The 16,474-nt window shown below is 37.8% G+C and overlaps 2 protein-coding genes across 2 annotated transcripts; one reads left to right on the top strand and one right to left on the bottom strand.

Annotated features, from left to right (window-relative positions):
- Positions 1-4,154: 4,154 nt before the first annotated feature.
- LOC127658312 (rap1 GTPase-activating protein 1-like) lies at positions 4,155-13,024 on the top strand. The gene is made up of 19 exons (XM_052147526.1): positions 4,155-4,315; positions 4,432-4,464; positions 4,553-4,646; positions 5,031-5,066; positions 5,175-5,222; positions 5,433-5,630; positions 7,935-8,032; positions 8,317-8,395; positions 8,485-8,538; positions 8,749-8,832; positions 9,423-9,523; positions 9,639-9,768; positions 10,384-10,554; positions 10,831-10,902; positions 11,152-11,238; positions 11,347-11,502; positions 12,308-12,392; positions 12,575-12,593; positions 12,686-13,024. The coding sequence occupies exons 1-19, from the start codon at positions 4,251-4,253 to the stop codon at positions 12,759-12,761; spliced, it is 1,686 nt and encodes a 561-aa protein (XP_052003486.1). The 5' UTR covers positions 4,155-4,250; the 3' UTR covers positions 12,762-13,024.
- Positions 13,025-13,833: 809 nt separating this feature from the next.
- LOC127657965 (40S ribosomal protein S9) lies at positions 13,834-15,802 on the bottom strand. The gene is made up of 5 exons (XM_052147006.1): positions 15,771-15,802; positions 15,199-15,311; positions 14,987-15,109; positions 14,603-14,789; positions 13,834-14,091 (listed from the first exon to the last, which is right to left on the bottom strand). The coding sequence occupies exons 2-5, from the start codon at positions 15,293-15,295 to the stop codon at positions 13,914-13,916; spliced, it is 585 nt and encodes a 194-aa protein (XP_052002966.1). The 5' UTR covers positions 15,296-15,311; positions 15,771-15,802; the 3' UTR covers positions 13,834-13,913.
- Positions 15,803-16,474: the final 672 nt, after the last annotated feature.

Here is a 16,474-nt window from a genome sequence, read left to right as displayed (position 1 = left end):
CATGGGGACGCAATGGCTGGTACAGGGAAAGACAGGAGTTGGAGAAAGCAGAGCAATGGAATGGTGCCTGGCTTGTGTGAGCTAGAACTGAAAATAAGAATGGAGGTTGGCTTGATTGGAAAAACAGATAGAAAGGAGGAGAGAGGAGATGGAGACAAAAAAGTCAAATATAAGACTATAGGACATGCTACAAAGAGACAAAGTAAAACAAGAGATGGTTTGAGGATGGAATCTGCTGGGAATGGTAAGATAATTCCTGAAGAGAATGTAAAAGAGGAAGTAGAAGGAAAGTGGAGGAATGAAACCCCAGTAAAAGGAATCAGGGAAGGCAACTTGATTATGAACAAACCCTCTAAAGAAGAATGTGGGGGTCAACTGGATGTGAGTGACTACCTTGTACTTTTTAAGTCACTGCGTATCAACTTGCCCAAAGGTGTTCTGAACCATAAAGTCATCAGACTCTCCCAGAATGTGGATATTGTTCAAAAAGCCCAGGATATTGTAAAAGAGCTGGAGAACTTCAAGCTCCAGTTTAACAGCACTCCACGTCTGGGCTGTCGGGAAGTTAAGGACACACTGGTGTTGAAAGACAAAGGTAAAGTTCTCGAAATCACACAAAGGATTTTCTTTGAAAAACAAAAAGATGCTGATTTAACTCTAAGGGCAAAGTGGAGGGAGAATGTTTCAAACACAGTCTGCGGTTTCAGGTTAAGAGACAAATACAAAACAACTGCCATCTCCACACCTGCTATGTATGCTACCACCCAAACAAGGAGCTGGAGATATTTAGAAGTTGGAGACAATCTGGCAAATGTTTCAGAGGGTGTGACAATGAAGGTCTGTGATATCGAGAACAGAGACTATTGTGATGAGTCAATCCTCTGGACAAGCTCCCCCTGTCCAGAAAGGTTTGGCAAATTCTTCCAGAATCCAGCAGATGAAGTTGAATGTCTTAAGTTCTTCCATGAGCTGGGAGAAATTGTGAACAAGAGAGTGATATACACCAGAAACAGCAAAGTAGATTTTGGGTTTCTCAGTGGAAGGCTGGACTTCTTAGCAGAAGTAACAGGCTTAAGAGCCAATGTCAAAGCAAGTGGGCCAAAAAGTGAAAAAATTGTGATTGAGTGTAAAGGAACCACTGGAGATATGGTGGGAAAACTCTTCACCAAACCGAAAAATGGTGGCTGTCGTGCACAGCTGAATGAAACCCACGAGTACTGCTATCAAGTTCAGGCCTACATGTACATCTTAAACAGGGTGGCAAAGAAAACAAAAGCCTTCATTTCAGATAGGGCTATCATGGTGATCAGACACTACCACAAGAATGCACAAGAACCCAGAGATTTCTACTGGAATTATGTGAGGAAGAATGAAGCAGTTGAGCAGCAAATCAATGAACTGTGTGTTTTCTGTCAAGAAGAGGTTCTGGCCTGTTTTCTGGCTGTTCTCAATATGATCTTCCAGAAAGAGACTGCAGAACTGGACTTTACTACATTGACCTAAAAATGTGCTTATTGTGGTGTTATCTAAATTAACTGGTTTTATATAAGTAAAAAATGTATGTAACTATACTGAATCTATTTGCATAGGTTAGACCAGGGGTTTTCAAACATTTTGATGCCAAGGACCCCCATATATGATTGTCCTCTTGCCCTGTTTTTTTACACCAACAAAAATAAAAAAGATTTAGATTATGTAGAAACACAGTTCCTTAAGGTAACAAATTCCAGGTTTCTATTTTCTACTTTTTAGAGTTGTTTTGATGTACCTCAATGCTTAAAAAAAGGAGGTGTCCTTTAAACTGTAACACCGTTTTTACCCAGTCAATCTTTATTTAAGAGTACATGCTTTGCTCTTCCTGTAATGCTGTAGATGAATCTGCCCCTCACCTTTTTTAGGAATGTGTCCACGTTGTAGTATTTTGGAGAAAATGTTGTTTGTTTGTATGTACCTCTATTTTAACTTGTTTTTCTTTACTTTATAAAGATGTTTTATTTGGTTTTCACAGTTTTGATATCTTAAGATAATATTTTCTGATTAATCTGTTTATTTTTCTTGCCAAGTTTTTTTTTATACATGGAGGCTCTTTGTACCTCCAACAACTCCAAAGCATTGAAAACCATTGCACTATGTAATGAATATAATGTCTTGGCATTATTGTAAAATATATCTGTAGTATTGTGTACTATGTATACCCCTGGCTTGTTTCTAAAAAAAATAAAAAATGTCTGATGCAGGTGTAAATTGACAGGTCCTTAAACAAGCCCTCATAATAAATCTCAAACTGATTAACAAATTTACTTGTGAAATGGATTGCTGTGAACTGTGTGCCAATGATTGGCTTATGATCAATAATATGGTAATAAACAATACATTGTATTCTAAAGCCGCTTTTTGTATTGTCTTATCAATGATTAACTCTTCTGCTACAAGAATGTAATGCATTTTAATTATCTGAATATATTTTTATTTTATATATATATATTTATATATATATATAAAGGCTTTCTCGGCAAATATTTGTATGTATGCTTAATCGCGATTAATTAATCGGGACACCATGTAATTAATTCGATTAAAAATGTTAACCGATTGACAGCCCTAATATATATATATATATATATATATATATATATATATATATATATATATATATATATATAACTCATAGCTGAAATCTTTGATGAAATTTGACATTTAGAGAATTTAGTCTGTGTGTTAAATCAAGATGTTGCTTTATAACAATATTATTAGAATAAAGAACTATAATATGCATACTGTAGTTCTGGTTTTATTTTTGCTTTGGTAAGTTATTTACATACCAGCTGAATGTACAATCACAATTAACTGTGATACATAACTGATAAAGAAATGTCATGTAATGGACATAGAAAAAGACAATGCCAAAAAAGTAATACATTTGGAGTGTAACTCATCCAGTAATGTTTGTTCTACAGACATAATTGGTACATCAAATTGTGCACCTTAGTTTAGGAGAACTGTGCTATTACATTTCTAAGTAATAAGGCTTAAGAATTTCACCTGGTGGAGTGTGAAAAAAAATGGTAATCAACAGTAAAAATAAAAATCCCATAGATTTACAATGAGGACCAGAATATCCTCGATACATTCGGGTGGGCTTATTGCACTTGGTCCAGTAAACAACTACTCATTGATGCCCAAGAAATCATGTAGAACACCCTGTAGCATTGACAAAGCAAACACACAAACCACTTAGCACACCTTAACAACCACATAGCAAAACCCCGATCACCACCGACAATACCCTATCATTGTGGAAAACACCACTCTTGTGATTTTTTTTAAATATTTCTTCTGATGTCAAGTACTTTGAGTTAATTAGAATAGCAGAGAAATTGTTTCCCAACTCCTTTGCACTTGTCAGCTGAAATATTGTATTTTATTTTACTCTGAATCGACCTAACATTTTTTTACAAATAAAAACTGCAAAGTAATTTAATATTTTAACATTTATCTTTATCCATTCTTCATTTTAGGATATTTGGGTAATCATATAAATTAACAGTTGTTTTAAGCTCAATAAAAAAAAAAAAATGTATGTCTACAATATCCATAAGTAATAAGGATTCCTACCAGACAAGGTACTTTTTTATATATATATATATTTTTGGTGTCTGCCCCCTCTAGTGTTTCATTTCCCTTTTCTCTTGTCCATGGAGTCTCTGACCCCTCTCTCTCTTCCTCTTTCCCTGCTAGCTACACCCCCCACCCCCACACCCCCAACCACCCGCTGCCTTGCCTCCTCTCCCTAGGAGAGTTTGGTCAATAATTGATGAAACTTGCTTACTGAAAGGGTAACAGGTCTATAGCAATAATCTATTGCCCATTCACTTCTGTCTATCCACACTCCTAGGCAGGATTTTAGAGATGCTTTATAAATGCTACACAAATACTGTTAAATGATTTCAGGGAAGGAATTTTCACCAAAATTTGTCAATACAAAGGCTTTTAGTTTGTTTGTGTGTGTGCAGTAGTTCACCAAGCTCTGATGTCAGTGGACATACAAGAGATACTCCTGTCAGTCAACAGGCAGCAGGAGACAAGGAAGGATGTAGGGAGAGATTAAATGAGAGAGTGGCAGGGGGCAGAGAGAAAAGAGAGAGCGAGAGAGATAAGTAGAGTGAGAGAGGCAGTTAATTCACCATAAGCAGTGATGGCCTGCATGCCTGGTTAGCATATTTCTGTGTCTGTCTGTCAAAATCACTGCCATGGAGAAGAGAAATGAGAAGTTGTTCTCCAGGAAAAGAAGTTTCACTTTTGGAGCTTATGGCGGGTGAGTAAATATCATTAAAACCTTTTGTCATTTGAACACATCGTCTAATTGATTTTTAATACAGTGCTGTCTTAATTTAGAATTTGTGTCATTTGGCTTCTCTATTCTGTGTGCAGGATTGACAAATTCATCACTGGAAATGAGAGCAGGTCAGATACAGAATGGGTTTGTTTTTGAGTTGAGTTAATTTTTACAAATCCTGGACTATTCCAGAACTGTGCTCTCTGTGTGTTTCAGCTGTGCAGAATCTGTCGGTCACAGTCTACTGGATATTTTAGATTCCCCCTCCAGTGAGGCTAAGCCACTATCCTCTGCCCCATCTAGCCAGAAGGTAAGAATGATGATCTTATATCTTCTATAGATATTCAAAATTAAATTATGGAGATAGCAAATAGTGTTCTTGCCAGAATTTTAATTATAATCATCGAAACATTCAACTTGGTGACAATTCAGATTGTACATTGATAATATGTTGATTATACTGTACTTAGTACACACAGAGTATATAGGCTATTTGTCTATTTACCTATACCAGGGGGTATTCCTGAAGCTCAATTGGCAAAGCATGATGCTTGTGACATGAAGGCTGTGGGTTCTGTTCCCAAATACACTTACTGCTAAAATGTATACCTTGAATGTACTGATAGTCACGTTTGTGTCTGCCAAATGTATTTTGTAATTTTTTACACTTTTTCTGTCACTCTTTCCTCTGCAGGTGACAGAGTTGTTTGCGATAATCGAAAAGCTACAGGTAATGTCATTATCTTTCTCTTCACATTTTTAGTCTGTGTAAATGCAGTATTGATGTCTTGTTCTGTTGGAATGATTAGGATTTCTGTGTGGCTGGATTTGTCTGCAGGGTAGCAGACTGGATGAGCAGCGCTGTGAATTCCCACCACCACTTAGGGTAGGGACTGTTTTACCTAAAAAATACAAATGAATGGTTATGATAACCTACACCAACTTGTTTGTGTTTTCATGTTAGTTATGCCCTTTAGGGAACTATATGAGCACACTTGAATTAATTAAATGTTCATATACTTGTTTTTGGTTTTCAAGCTACATATTTAAGCATGATTAGTATCACTTTTACACCTAGTCACTTCTGACTCCATAGACACGGCTCTTGAAGATTGGAGATGGCTTACCTCTCATCCTGCCCTCTAAATCCAGAGGCTATTGGATCGACCCTCCCCTGGATAGACACGTGGAGACCAGCCCTACTTTCTCACAGGGAGGCTTTGGTCTGGAGAGCTACGATATCATGGAGAGAGACAGTGAGGCTAAAATGTACCAGGAATTCTTCCGCCACAGAGTCAGTAATTTAACAGTACATGTTTCTTAATTTTATGAAATTTGGAAAGCTAAGGCACACAGATTTGTCAGTGAAACCCTAATAGGTTTAAAGGGATAGTTCACACCAAAAATTGAGACAGGGGCAATTTAAGACTAATAATAATAACAGCAACAACATCTGATGAGTTAAAATAACAGGGTGATGTTAAACAGGTGAGGCAATCATGTAGTATTAAAGGAGCCTCCAAAAAAGCCTAGTCCTGGGTTGTGACGACATTCCTTTCCCTGCACGTTTCGCTGCCAACACACCAGCCCGCTCAGCTCTCCCAATGGCCAGTCTGCCTCTGATTGGCACCAAAGTGCGTTGGCCCACCAGGAAAACACTGTCCAGAAGAACCGCCGACTTCTCTGGGCTTCATCTCATCTGAGAAGGACAGTGGAATTGTGTTTTGTTGTCTAATGAGTCCACATTTCCCAAGTGTTCTCTGAACCAAAGGACTCAAAAGGACCATCCAAGCTGTTATCAGCGTCAGGTCTAAAAGCCATTGTCAGTCATGGTATGGGGTGTGTTCCATTTGCATGGGTAACTTACACATATGTGAGGGCACCATTAATGGAGAAAGATATGTAAAACATTTTGAGCATCATATGCTGCCATCCCAACTCCGTCTTTTTCAAGGATGGCCCTGCATTTTCCCTCAGGACAACGCTGAACCACAGACTGACTGGATTATATGTGCATAGCTGCGTATAGGCTAGATTGGCCCTAGATTGTCCTGACCTGTCTCCAATTGAGAATGTGTAGCTCTTTATGATGTGCACAGTTTGGCATCAAAGGCCCCTTACAATTGCATAGCTGAAGACCTGCATAATGGATGAATGGGGAAAAATTCCACTTGCTATAATTAAAGGGACAGTTCACCCAAAAATTAAAATTCTCTCATCATTAACTCACACTCATGCAAATTCCAGATGTGTATGACTTTCTTTCTTATGCAGAACACAAGGAAAGATTTTTAAAAGAACATCTCAATGCATGTGAATGGTGACCAGAAATCAGAAAGTCCAAAAAGCACATAAAGGAAGCATACAAGATTCCATAAGATTCCAGTGATTAAATCCATGTCTTCAGAGGTGATATGATCGGTGACAAACAGATCAATATTTTAGTCCTTATTATAAATCTTCACCTTTGACCAGCCCCAACCAGTAAGTGGCTGAAAGTCACTTCCACACCAGAATGTGGAAGTGAAAGTGTAGATTTATAGTAAAAAAAAAAGGATTTAAATTAAATGAAATTATTGATCTGTTTCTCACCCACACCTATCATATCACTTCAAAACATATGGATTTAATTACTGGAGTCTACTTTTATGCTGTCTATATGACATACGTTGTGATGACCTTCAGAGCTGAAATGTTCTTCTTAAAATCTTAATGTGTGTTCATCTGAAGAAAGAAAGTCATACACATCTTGGATAGCATGAGGGTGTGAAAATTATGAGAGAATTTTTGGTCTAACTATGCCTTTGACAAACTTGTGTCTTTAGCGCCTAAATTATTAATAATTGTTATTAGAAGAAATGGTGATGCTACACAATGGGAAACACTAACCTGTTCAAACTTTTTGGGAGCATGTTGCAATCCCTTGATTTGAAATTAGTGTATATTTTCCAAACAGCAATTAAATTCACAAGAGAAAACACCATATAATATGTTGTCAATATCAATATAGCACAGGGTGAATAGAATTTAAAAATCACTCCATTTGTTTTCTGCCAGTGGCGGTTCTGGCTTACTAGGAATATATTATGGTGTGGAATATACTCTATATCTCCACTTTCACATCTTAAAATCACACTTGATGCCTGTTTAGTTTCACTTTCAGATCTGAAAGTGTAAGTGAAGATTTAGAGTAAAACGGGATTATTGATCGATTTCTCACCCACACCTATCATATCACTTCTAAAGACATAGATTTAAGCACTGAAGTTTTATGGATTAGCTTTATAGCAATTTCCCACCTCTCTCCCATCGCAATCTTGCGAGCTCGGGGTGGGGGCAAGGTGGCCTGAATTGGGGCACCTTTCACCTATCGTGAGCGAGGTGGCACAATTCTGAGCACCTTTCTCCTCTTGCGATTTTGCGAGCTCTGTGCATGGGCGATCGATCAGGTACCCTGTTGTGCCGCCCCAGAGAGTGTTGCTGCCCTAGGCGCATGCCTATATCGCCTAAGCCAGGATCCACTACTGCATACTGTTTTTTGGAATCGGTGTTGTATTATGTGAATGAGGACAGGTTTTTTTTGTCTTTCTCTCTGCAGTACCATCATTCCTTTACTGCCTTTGATCCCTCTATTGGGCCGATAGTTTTGTCAGTTTGTCTTGAAGAAGAGGAAAATCGCCTGAGAGTCATTCTGAGGTGTGTTCTATTTTTAGACATTAAATTTAGACCTTTGTTTTTACATTGAAAACTCATAGCTGAACCACCTACAATCAAATATTCTATAGAGTTTTCTGTATCCACTTTTCTATAATTTAATTTGAATATTGAAAGAATCCTTAGTCTGAACTTTGGCACTGTGACACTCTTTGTGTCCACCAGTGTGCTTTTCATTATAACCTTTAATTTAATTCATTATAATGATGTGCAACAGTAACTGGCTGTAACAGACCTTTCAAGACCATCATTTTTCATTTAATCAGGATGAAGGAGTGCTCACTTCATGGTACATTCTCTGTCTCACTCTTTCAACACTTTCCCACAGCTGTGGAGCTGGCAAAGGTATCTCAGAACCTCACAACCGTGTTCTACTTGATTGACATAAGAATGAATATTAATAGAGTTATCAGCTTTGATTTGTTTTATTGAAGATGCTGTGCACAAGTGTCAGTGTATCATGTTTTGAGGCTGTGAGTTACTTAAAGGTAATCTTTCTCTTGTCTAAACATTTCTGTGGTTTGTCTGAAACTGGCCAATGATGCATGTGCTTATACTGAAGCTTTGTGGTTCTTGTTTTATTAACTTTTGACAAATTTTATTTAGCATTAAGTACATACCAAGTCAAGCAAACAATATCCAGACACAATTCTTAACAGGATATCATCCATTCTCATTTCTTTCTCTGCCTTTTATAGGCACCAGAGCTCATAATGGCATTTGATGAACACAGAGTGTCCCAAAACTTTAAATTTGGCATCTTATATCAGAGAGAAGGACAGGTATGCAGGCACCGAGATATGATGTTCTACTACCATTCATTTTAAAATGTATGATAAATATAGTTTAATATACTTTATAATGGTGATTCATGAGCCCATTTAATTGTCACTTAATTTAGAATTTATGTTATTTTTTTGGTCACACATTATACACACAGTTTTTTTGCATATATACAGTGAAATGTATTAGTTTTCACATATCCCAGCTAAGCTGGGGTCAGAGTGCAGGGTCCATGATACAGCACCCCTGGAGCTGATAGGGTTAAGGGCCTTGCCCAAGGGCCCAACAGTGGCATCTTGGTGGTGCTGGGGCTTGAACCCCCAACCTTCTGGTCAGTAACCCTGAGCCTCAACCACTGAGCCACCACTGCCCCCAACTTAAATTTTAAGGGCCCCCAAATTAAAGTTTAGGCACTTTAATCTCTCAGTTGTGCATTATGTAATTGAAATAATATGGTAAATTGGGCCACATTTTTGTCATCAGAATATTAAAAAGTTACCTAATTTAGTTGAATTCATCATAGAAGTAGATCTATGGTTTATTGTTACTCTTACATTTTTTCTGTTTATTTTAATGTCTGTGATGATAGTTAACAGAAGAAGATATTCTCAGTAACAATGAAGAAAGTGAGGAGTTTTTGGAGTTTTTATCTATACTGGGGCAGACGGTCAAACTGCAAGGATTCACTGGGTAAGGGGAATAGAAGAGCTAAGACATTGGTTCAACAATAGCTCTCCACCGAACAACACTACTTTGAAATGTACTTTCTACTGTCAAAAGTATATCAAAACCTTCATTCTCTCAGTTTCAGGGGAGGTCTGGATGTGTCTCATGGCCAGACAGGAAGTGAAGCAGTTTTTACTTCCTTCCATGGAAGAGAGATTATGTTCCATGTTGCCACTAAACTACCATTCACAGAAGGGGATACACAACAGGTGAAATTCAATGTGTCTGCAATGTGCCATCATGTATTTTAGAATAGTACAAATAAATAAATAATTAAATACCACCAAAAAAGTAAAAAAAAAAAAAACATGTACAAAGATATACATTACAATGGAAGCAAAACTATTTAAGCTAAAGATTTTAAAGATTGTTTTTACTCATGAAGAAATGTAATAGTAATTTTTAAACAAATGTAAACAATCATGAGCACTTACATGATGAGATGATGACACCAGTCATGTCAGTACACTTATAAAAGCAGTTTTATTCTACATAAAGATGGTCCCCTTATGGGGGCTGCCATGTTGGATCGCATGACCATCCGAATACTATTCGCTTAATCTCAGTAACTGCCCTGTTATTGGACAGTTTTACTAATGACAAAAATGAATCATGGTTGACTGTGAATAGCACATTTCTACAATGGCATCAGTAATTGAAAACTGTTGCTTTTGAATTTTACTGCATCCAGGCCACTGGGTGTCAGTGTAAACCAAGTAGGCCATATTGACAAGCAAAACATAAACAAAAACTTAGGGAGTGCACGTTTAAGCCTTCTCCTCTCCGTGATTTGCATTTCTTCTCTTCTGTTTTTTTTTTCTTAGCTGCAGAGAAAGAGACACATTGGGAATGATATTGTGGCCTTGGTTTACCAGGAGGGTCACACCCCCTTCATCTCTGATGTGATCAGATCCCATTTTCTGCATTGTTTCATTGCAGTGCGGAGGATAAAGAGAGATAGTGAGGGAGAGGGAGGAGATGGGGGATCGTTTGAGGTAAAAACTGGGAATTTGTTATATTTTGGTTTATCAAGAGACAGTAATAAAGCTATAGTTCACCCAAAAAAAAAACAAAAAAAACACACACACACACACATATATATATATATATATATTGACACCCTAATGTCATTCCAAACCTGTATGATTTTCTTTCTTGTGTAGAACACAAAAGGTCTCAGGTGAGGGTGAGACAGCATTTTAATTTTTGGGTGAACTATCACTTTAAATTAAGATGACAATTTCAAGAAATTCTTCTATTTATATTGATAGGTATCTGTGACTGCAAGGGAGGATGTGCCCCCATTTGGCCCACCTCTTCCTACACCTCCCATTTTTACAGAGGTGAGAACACATGACTTTAAAAAAAACAGAGGCCCCAGTCAGGCAGGTATTAACTTGCTTACAACAACCAAATTCTTAACCATTTGGTTGTTGTTTGGTCACCAACAGGGTGATAGTCCTCATTTATTTACAGTACATCTTCAGGATTGCCAAATGTGAATGTTTTTCCAGCTGCCTTGTATGTAACCAACATAACATATACTGCAAATCCTGTCTGTCTCTGATGATGCTCTGAATTCCCATTTCCAGGGTTCAATTTTGAGAGAGTTCCTCTTGACCAAACTTATAAATGCTGAAATCTCTTGTTACAAGGCTGAGAAATTCAGCCAACTGGAGGTAGCCAGACACAAAACACCCTAGCCACCCAGAAAACTATGCATCAATTCATGTTAATCGCAACCATGCAAAATTACACTTCATGTACACTTCCTTTTATTAACCCAGTTGCGCACACGTTCATCTCTCTTGGAAGCACTACGATCTGAACTGTCTTCCCACTCCCAGTGCATGTTAGGAGGGCCGTCACAGCCCAGCATCCCCCTCACTGAAGGGGGGAGGAGTGCCCCAGAGGGTGGTGGAGGATTCATTGAGAACTTTAAGGTAGACAAACTCAATGTTTCATCGGGAGAGCAACAGATTTAAGGAATAGTTCACCCAAAAAATTTATTCTGTCATAAATTACTCAAACTGGTGTCATTCCAAACCTTTCAAAACCTATTGTATGCTTTTAGGATACTTGGAATTTGACACACAAATCACATGGACTACTTTTGGGCCCTTTTTTAACCTTTAAAGTGAGTCGCTATCAACTAACAATGTATTGAAAAGATGGACAGTAATATTCATTAAAGGTGCACTCAGTAATTTTTCCTCATTAAAAAGTCTTACTCCTAAAGAAATTACTTTTCATCTTTTTTTTTATATTCATAAAAATATAATAATGACCACTCACATGAGATGAAAACTCCAGTTATATCAGTAACATCATCAAAGCTGTTTATATTTACATGGAGAGGGTCCCCCACATTGGGACTGCCATGTTGGAATCACATGACCAGCCAATACTAACTTAATCACATTAACTGCCCACTCACTGATTAAATTAATCCATAGTGAATTTCTTCAATGGCACCAGTGAAAACACTTGCATTTGAATGCTGTTGCAATCATTCCCTTAGGTGGCAGTGTAAGTCTGAGACAAAATTAATAAAAAAATTACTGAGGATACCTTTAAAACATCTCCTTTTGTGTCCCGCATGAAGAAAGCGAGATGGGTTTGGATCGGTGAACTATTCCTTTAAGCAACATAGAACATTTGGGATTCTGTCTAAATATTGTTACTGGATTGTACTTTTTTACATTAAAATAGGCACCTGTCCTGAGTCAGTCTCTCTCTCCATCTTAGAGAGCTATTAGGGTGCGTAGCCATTCATTCGATACCTTGGGGTTACCAAAGAAGGCAGGTGGTGTGGCAGGGCAAAGGCCAAAGGTAACAACAAAGACCAATACAAACTAATCTCATCTTTACATTTTAATTAAAAAGGCAGGTCTTCCTTTAATATATTTTAAATACTTTATTTTAAATCCCCATATCTGAATGATTTGTATACATAATGATTTGTGGTTATGCTAAAGTATTCCCATTGTTTCTTTTTTCTGGCTTCTGAAACACTGGAAAAGGATGGTGAAAGGTAAGAATAAATGTATAAACCACATTCTACTACCGCAAAGATCTTGAGTGCTTTGCAACAAAATTACAGTTGTTTTATATTTCACCTTACAGTGATCACACAGGCAGGACTGACAGTGTAGACTACACTGATATGAAAGGTCAAACCAGTCCACAGGATGACCTATAAGACTATGGATGAGCCACTATTTCTGGAGCATAGGCACAAAAAAAAAAAAAAACTGCTTATCTGCTGCGGACTTGAAACTGGGTGCTTACCATTCATTGAAAAGACACACACACACACACATATATATATTGTATAACTATATTACAAGTTTGTGTATTGTTGCTACTAATTCTAAAAGCAATCAGAGTATTTTAGATATGTAATTTATATATTTGTTTTAAAGTGGTAGTTTTAAGCTTGACTGCTGCTTGTAGTTCTATCACATGGGGTAGGAATTGAATAAAGATTTTTACAAATAATCCTGTAATATACCTATTATTTAGTTGTATTTGCAATGGCAGAATCAATAAATCTGTCCAACGTATGTACTGTAATTCAATATGCGCCACATAACAATTTACAGGACTGCACTAGAATTGTAGGGCTGTACAATGATGACAAATGATCAGTGGTGTAATTACCAGCAGTGCGTGCAGTCGCACTGGGATTCAGGGAGACGGAGGTCCGTGGCCCATGTACAGAAGGGGACAGTGAAACAAAACTACAACCACTGCCCTTAATATTGTAATGGCGTTTACTAGAATGTACTAATTGTTTTTTTTTTTTGGTGGATTAATGCGATGTTGTCAGCACATTCAAAACCGAGAACGTGTTCCCAAATTACTTTTAGCATCAGTAAATCAACCAGTTAACTAAACTGGTTATCACATTGGCCCATTTACGTGTATGAAATCCAAATATTTTGAAATATTAGTGCATTTAATTATACACAATATTTTAATATTGCACAGAAGTGAGCAACAGACTTATCTTTGCTTGGTTACAAAGCTTAGCCTCTGCTAAACAAGCAGTAAATAGAAAATGTAATTGAAAATTGATGCAGCATGGGTAGACCTACATGGATTGCTGTAATTGACAATTCATAATAAGATCATTGTGGCAGATGTAATTGTAATTTTTCAATTGTGCAGTCCTACAAAATAGCCTTGCCAACATGTCCACATGTGGGGAGAAAAAGGTGGTTCACTGCCTAAACACTACCAGTTAAACTTTAAAATGAAGCGCAAAGACAGACAATTTGTAAAACAATTTTATTGAAAACTTGAGCCAGAAGAGAAAAGCATGAACTGCCTCCCTCTGAGCACAGATCATTTAATCCTCCTCTTCATCATCACCACCTCCAGCACCACCCTGGCCCTTCTTGGCATTCTTTCTCTTGACGCGGCCAGGGCGACCACCACCGTATGGAGAGCGGAGAGAGAAGTCAATGTGCTTCTGGCTGTCCAGCCTCACCACAAAAGAGGGGATGTTCACAACCTGTTTGCGCACCCTAAAAGAATGAGAATAGGAGGATAAGTGTCAATGTGCTTAAAATGTTATTCAAGACTTCATGAATATATGTTGCATAAACTCAATGCCTCATTGACGAGGAATTCATGACACCACTGACAATCTGACAGTTTTTCGTTAAATCATCGGCAAAGGGAGAGTGCAGCAACACCACAGTCAATTTAAAAGCTCAGCCAAAGTACCCATGTGCATTACCTGTTGAGACTCGGTTTTGTGCCTAAAGCACCCCAGTCATCATGGGAAGCTTTGGGTTTTGAGCTTTTGTTACAGGCAAAGGTATACGGTTTAATCACCGAATTGACCTTGCGGAAATATTTCATTCCCACTCACCGGGAGGACTTTACACATGGTCAGCTAATAAAACAGGAAGACAGCCTCAATAGAAAAACACCCAGACAATCAGGGCATTTATCATACAACTGTGTGTACAGTAAAATAATTTACAGTTAAGATCATTCAATATTAAACATCCTGTGTACTCAGCATCTTACCGGATGTGCCTCTGACGGATGAGCACACGGGCATGGTGGATGCTCTTGGCCAGGCCCAGCTTGAAGACTTGAGTCTGCAGCCTCCTTTCCAAGAAATCTTCCACTTTCAAGCCCAGAATGTAATCTAGCTTCATCTTGCCCTCATCCAGCACTCCAATACGCACCAGCCGCCTGAGTAAGGCATTACCTAGTAGACAAAATTCAAATGTAAATGAGGGAATGGTGAAGATACTAATCCACTTGAGGCATTACAAATGTTTTGCAATAGGCAGTTAAATGGCCTCATTCACGAGGAATTCTTGGCAACACTGACAATCTGAGTTAAATCTTTAATCATCGGCCACTGTCAAGTACAAATTAAAAAATAATTAAATAGTTGTTCACCTTCAAAGAGACGCCTAGCATCCTTCTCATCTAGTGTGAGCAGCTCTCTGGCAGCCTTGCGGATCTTGGCCAGAGTGAACTTTACCCGCCAGACCTCTCTCTTATTCCTGAGGCCATACTCGCCTGATTCGCAAAAAAAGAAAAAGGGTTTTAAAAAGCAATTAAATCACAAAGAAGAAAATAATCGATTTGCATATATATGTGGTCCTTACCAATAAGTTTCAACTCCTGGTCGAGACGTGACTTCTCGAAGGGACGTCTGGGGGTGACGTATGTCTTACTACAAACCCAAGTCCTGGCAACGGGCATGGCGATTTATTCACGCCTGTAAAATTGAGATACATCTTTACAGCAACTGTACATAATGTTTTTAATGCACTAGCGCGGTATCAAATCACCTTTTCCGGTGGAGCAAAAATTTTATTTAATAAGCTAATTAAACTGGTGTCGCTACAGTAAACAAAAACATTGTAAATAATATACGTATGGATATAAAGAGATCCAGGTCATAATATAATACTGAGTGTTCGTTGCGGATTATATTAACATTACAAGGTGCATGAAACGTCAAATTATAACTAGGCCTGCACGCGGCTTGTGTGACCACGTTGCATCACAACGAAAGATAAACTTGTTTCTCCACATTATAAAACACTGATAAGGTTATAGACGCCTAAAACAATTTATTATTATTTCATGTGTTCAACAAGACTGCAATAAGACACCTAAACGCACCAACTGAAGGGAAATTCTACAGAAATAAACAGTAGCGCTCCGCCATTACCTGTCAGCGACAGACTCACAAGCAAAGAGAACACGCACGCGGCCTTCCCGGAAATATATACGTCCCCTCTAAACTCCATTTCCCACAAAACCTGCCGTCCATTGCGAAATATTTTTTTTTCTCTTTGAAATTACGAGTTGCCAGTTGGTTGGTTCCCCCTAATGGTTAAAAGCAGCTTAGTTCGTCATTTGCACCGTATGAGCGGATTTGAACGTTTTCTCCAAGGTGTCTGGTTTATTTATTTTTTTAAATTGTTACCGGTGAAAAAATGCACTTTAGACTCTATATGCCTATGTTATATTCCTGTTAAGAATCATGTCACCTACATTGTTATTACAATCTGTAAAGATCAGAAAGAACGTAGCCTAGCCTACTAATCAATATTTTTGCTCCATTCTAAAAGGTCTTGAAAAAAGTTAAATGAACGCTTAATGAGCGAGGAATCTATCAATACGGTCGATAATTTATCTCTAAATCTGAAAGGATATCAAGATTAGCGCACAAAATTTCTAGATGTTCCTCCCTCAAGTGTTAAAAATGTCGACTTTTTAACTTTCAAAAAAAAATTTGTGTCTGATCATAACTTACAAACAATTTTGTTTTACCTCATAAATATAAAGTATATTACAAAATATTTTTTTTTCTTCTGAAGGATTGGTTTGAAAATAACATTATAGGCCTGTGAGTTAAACAGTTAGTTAATG

The sequence above is a fragment of the Xyrauchen texanus genome, chromosome 17 (genome assembly GCF_025860055.1).
Source record: "Xyrauchen texanus isolate HMW12.3.18 chromosome 17, RBS_HiC_50CHRs, whole genome shotgun sequence".
Lineage (NCBI taxonomy): Eukaryota > Metazoa > Chordata > Actinopteri > Cypriniformes > Catostomidae > Xyrauchen > Xyrauchen texanus.
The sequence above is the reverse complement of the archived record's forward strand: the minus strand, read 5'-3'. Positions and strand labels throughout refer to the sequence as shown.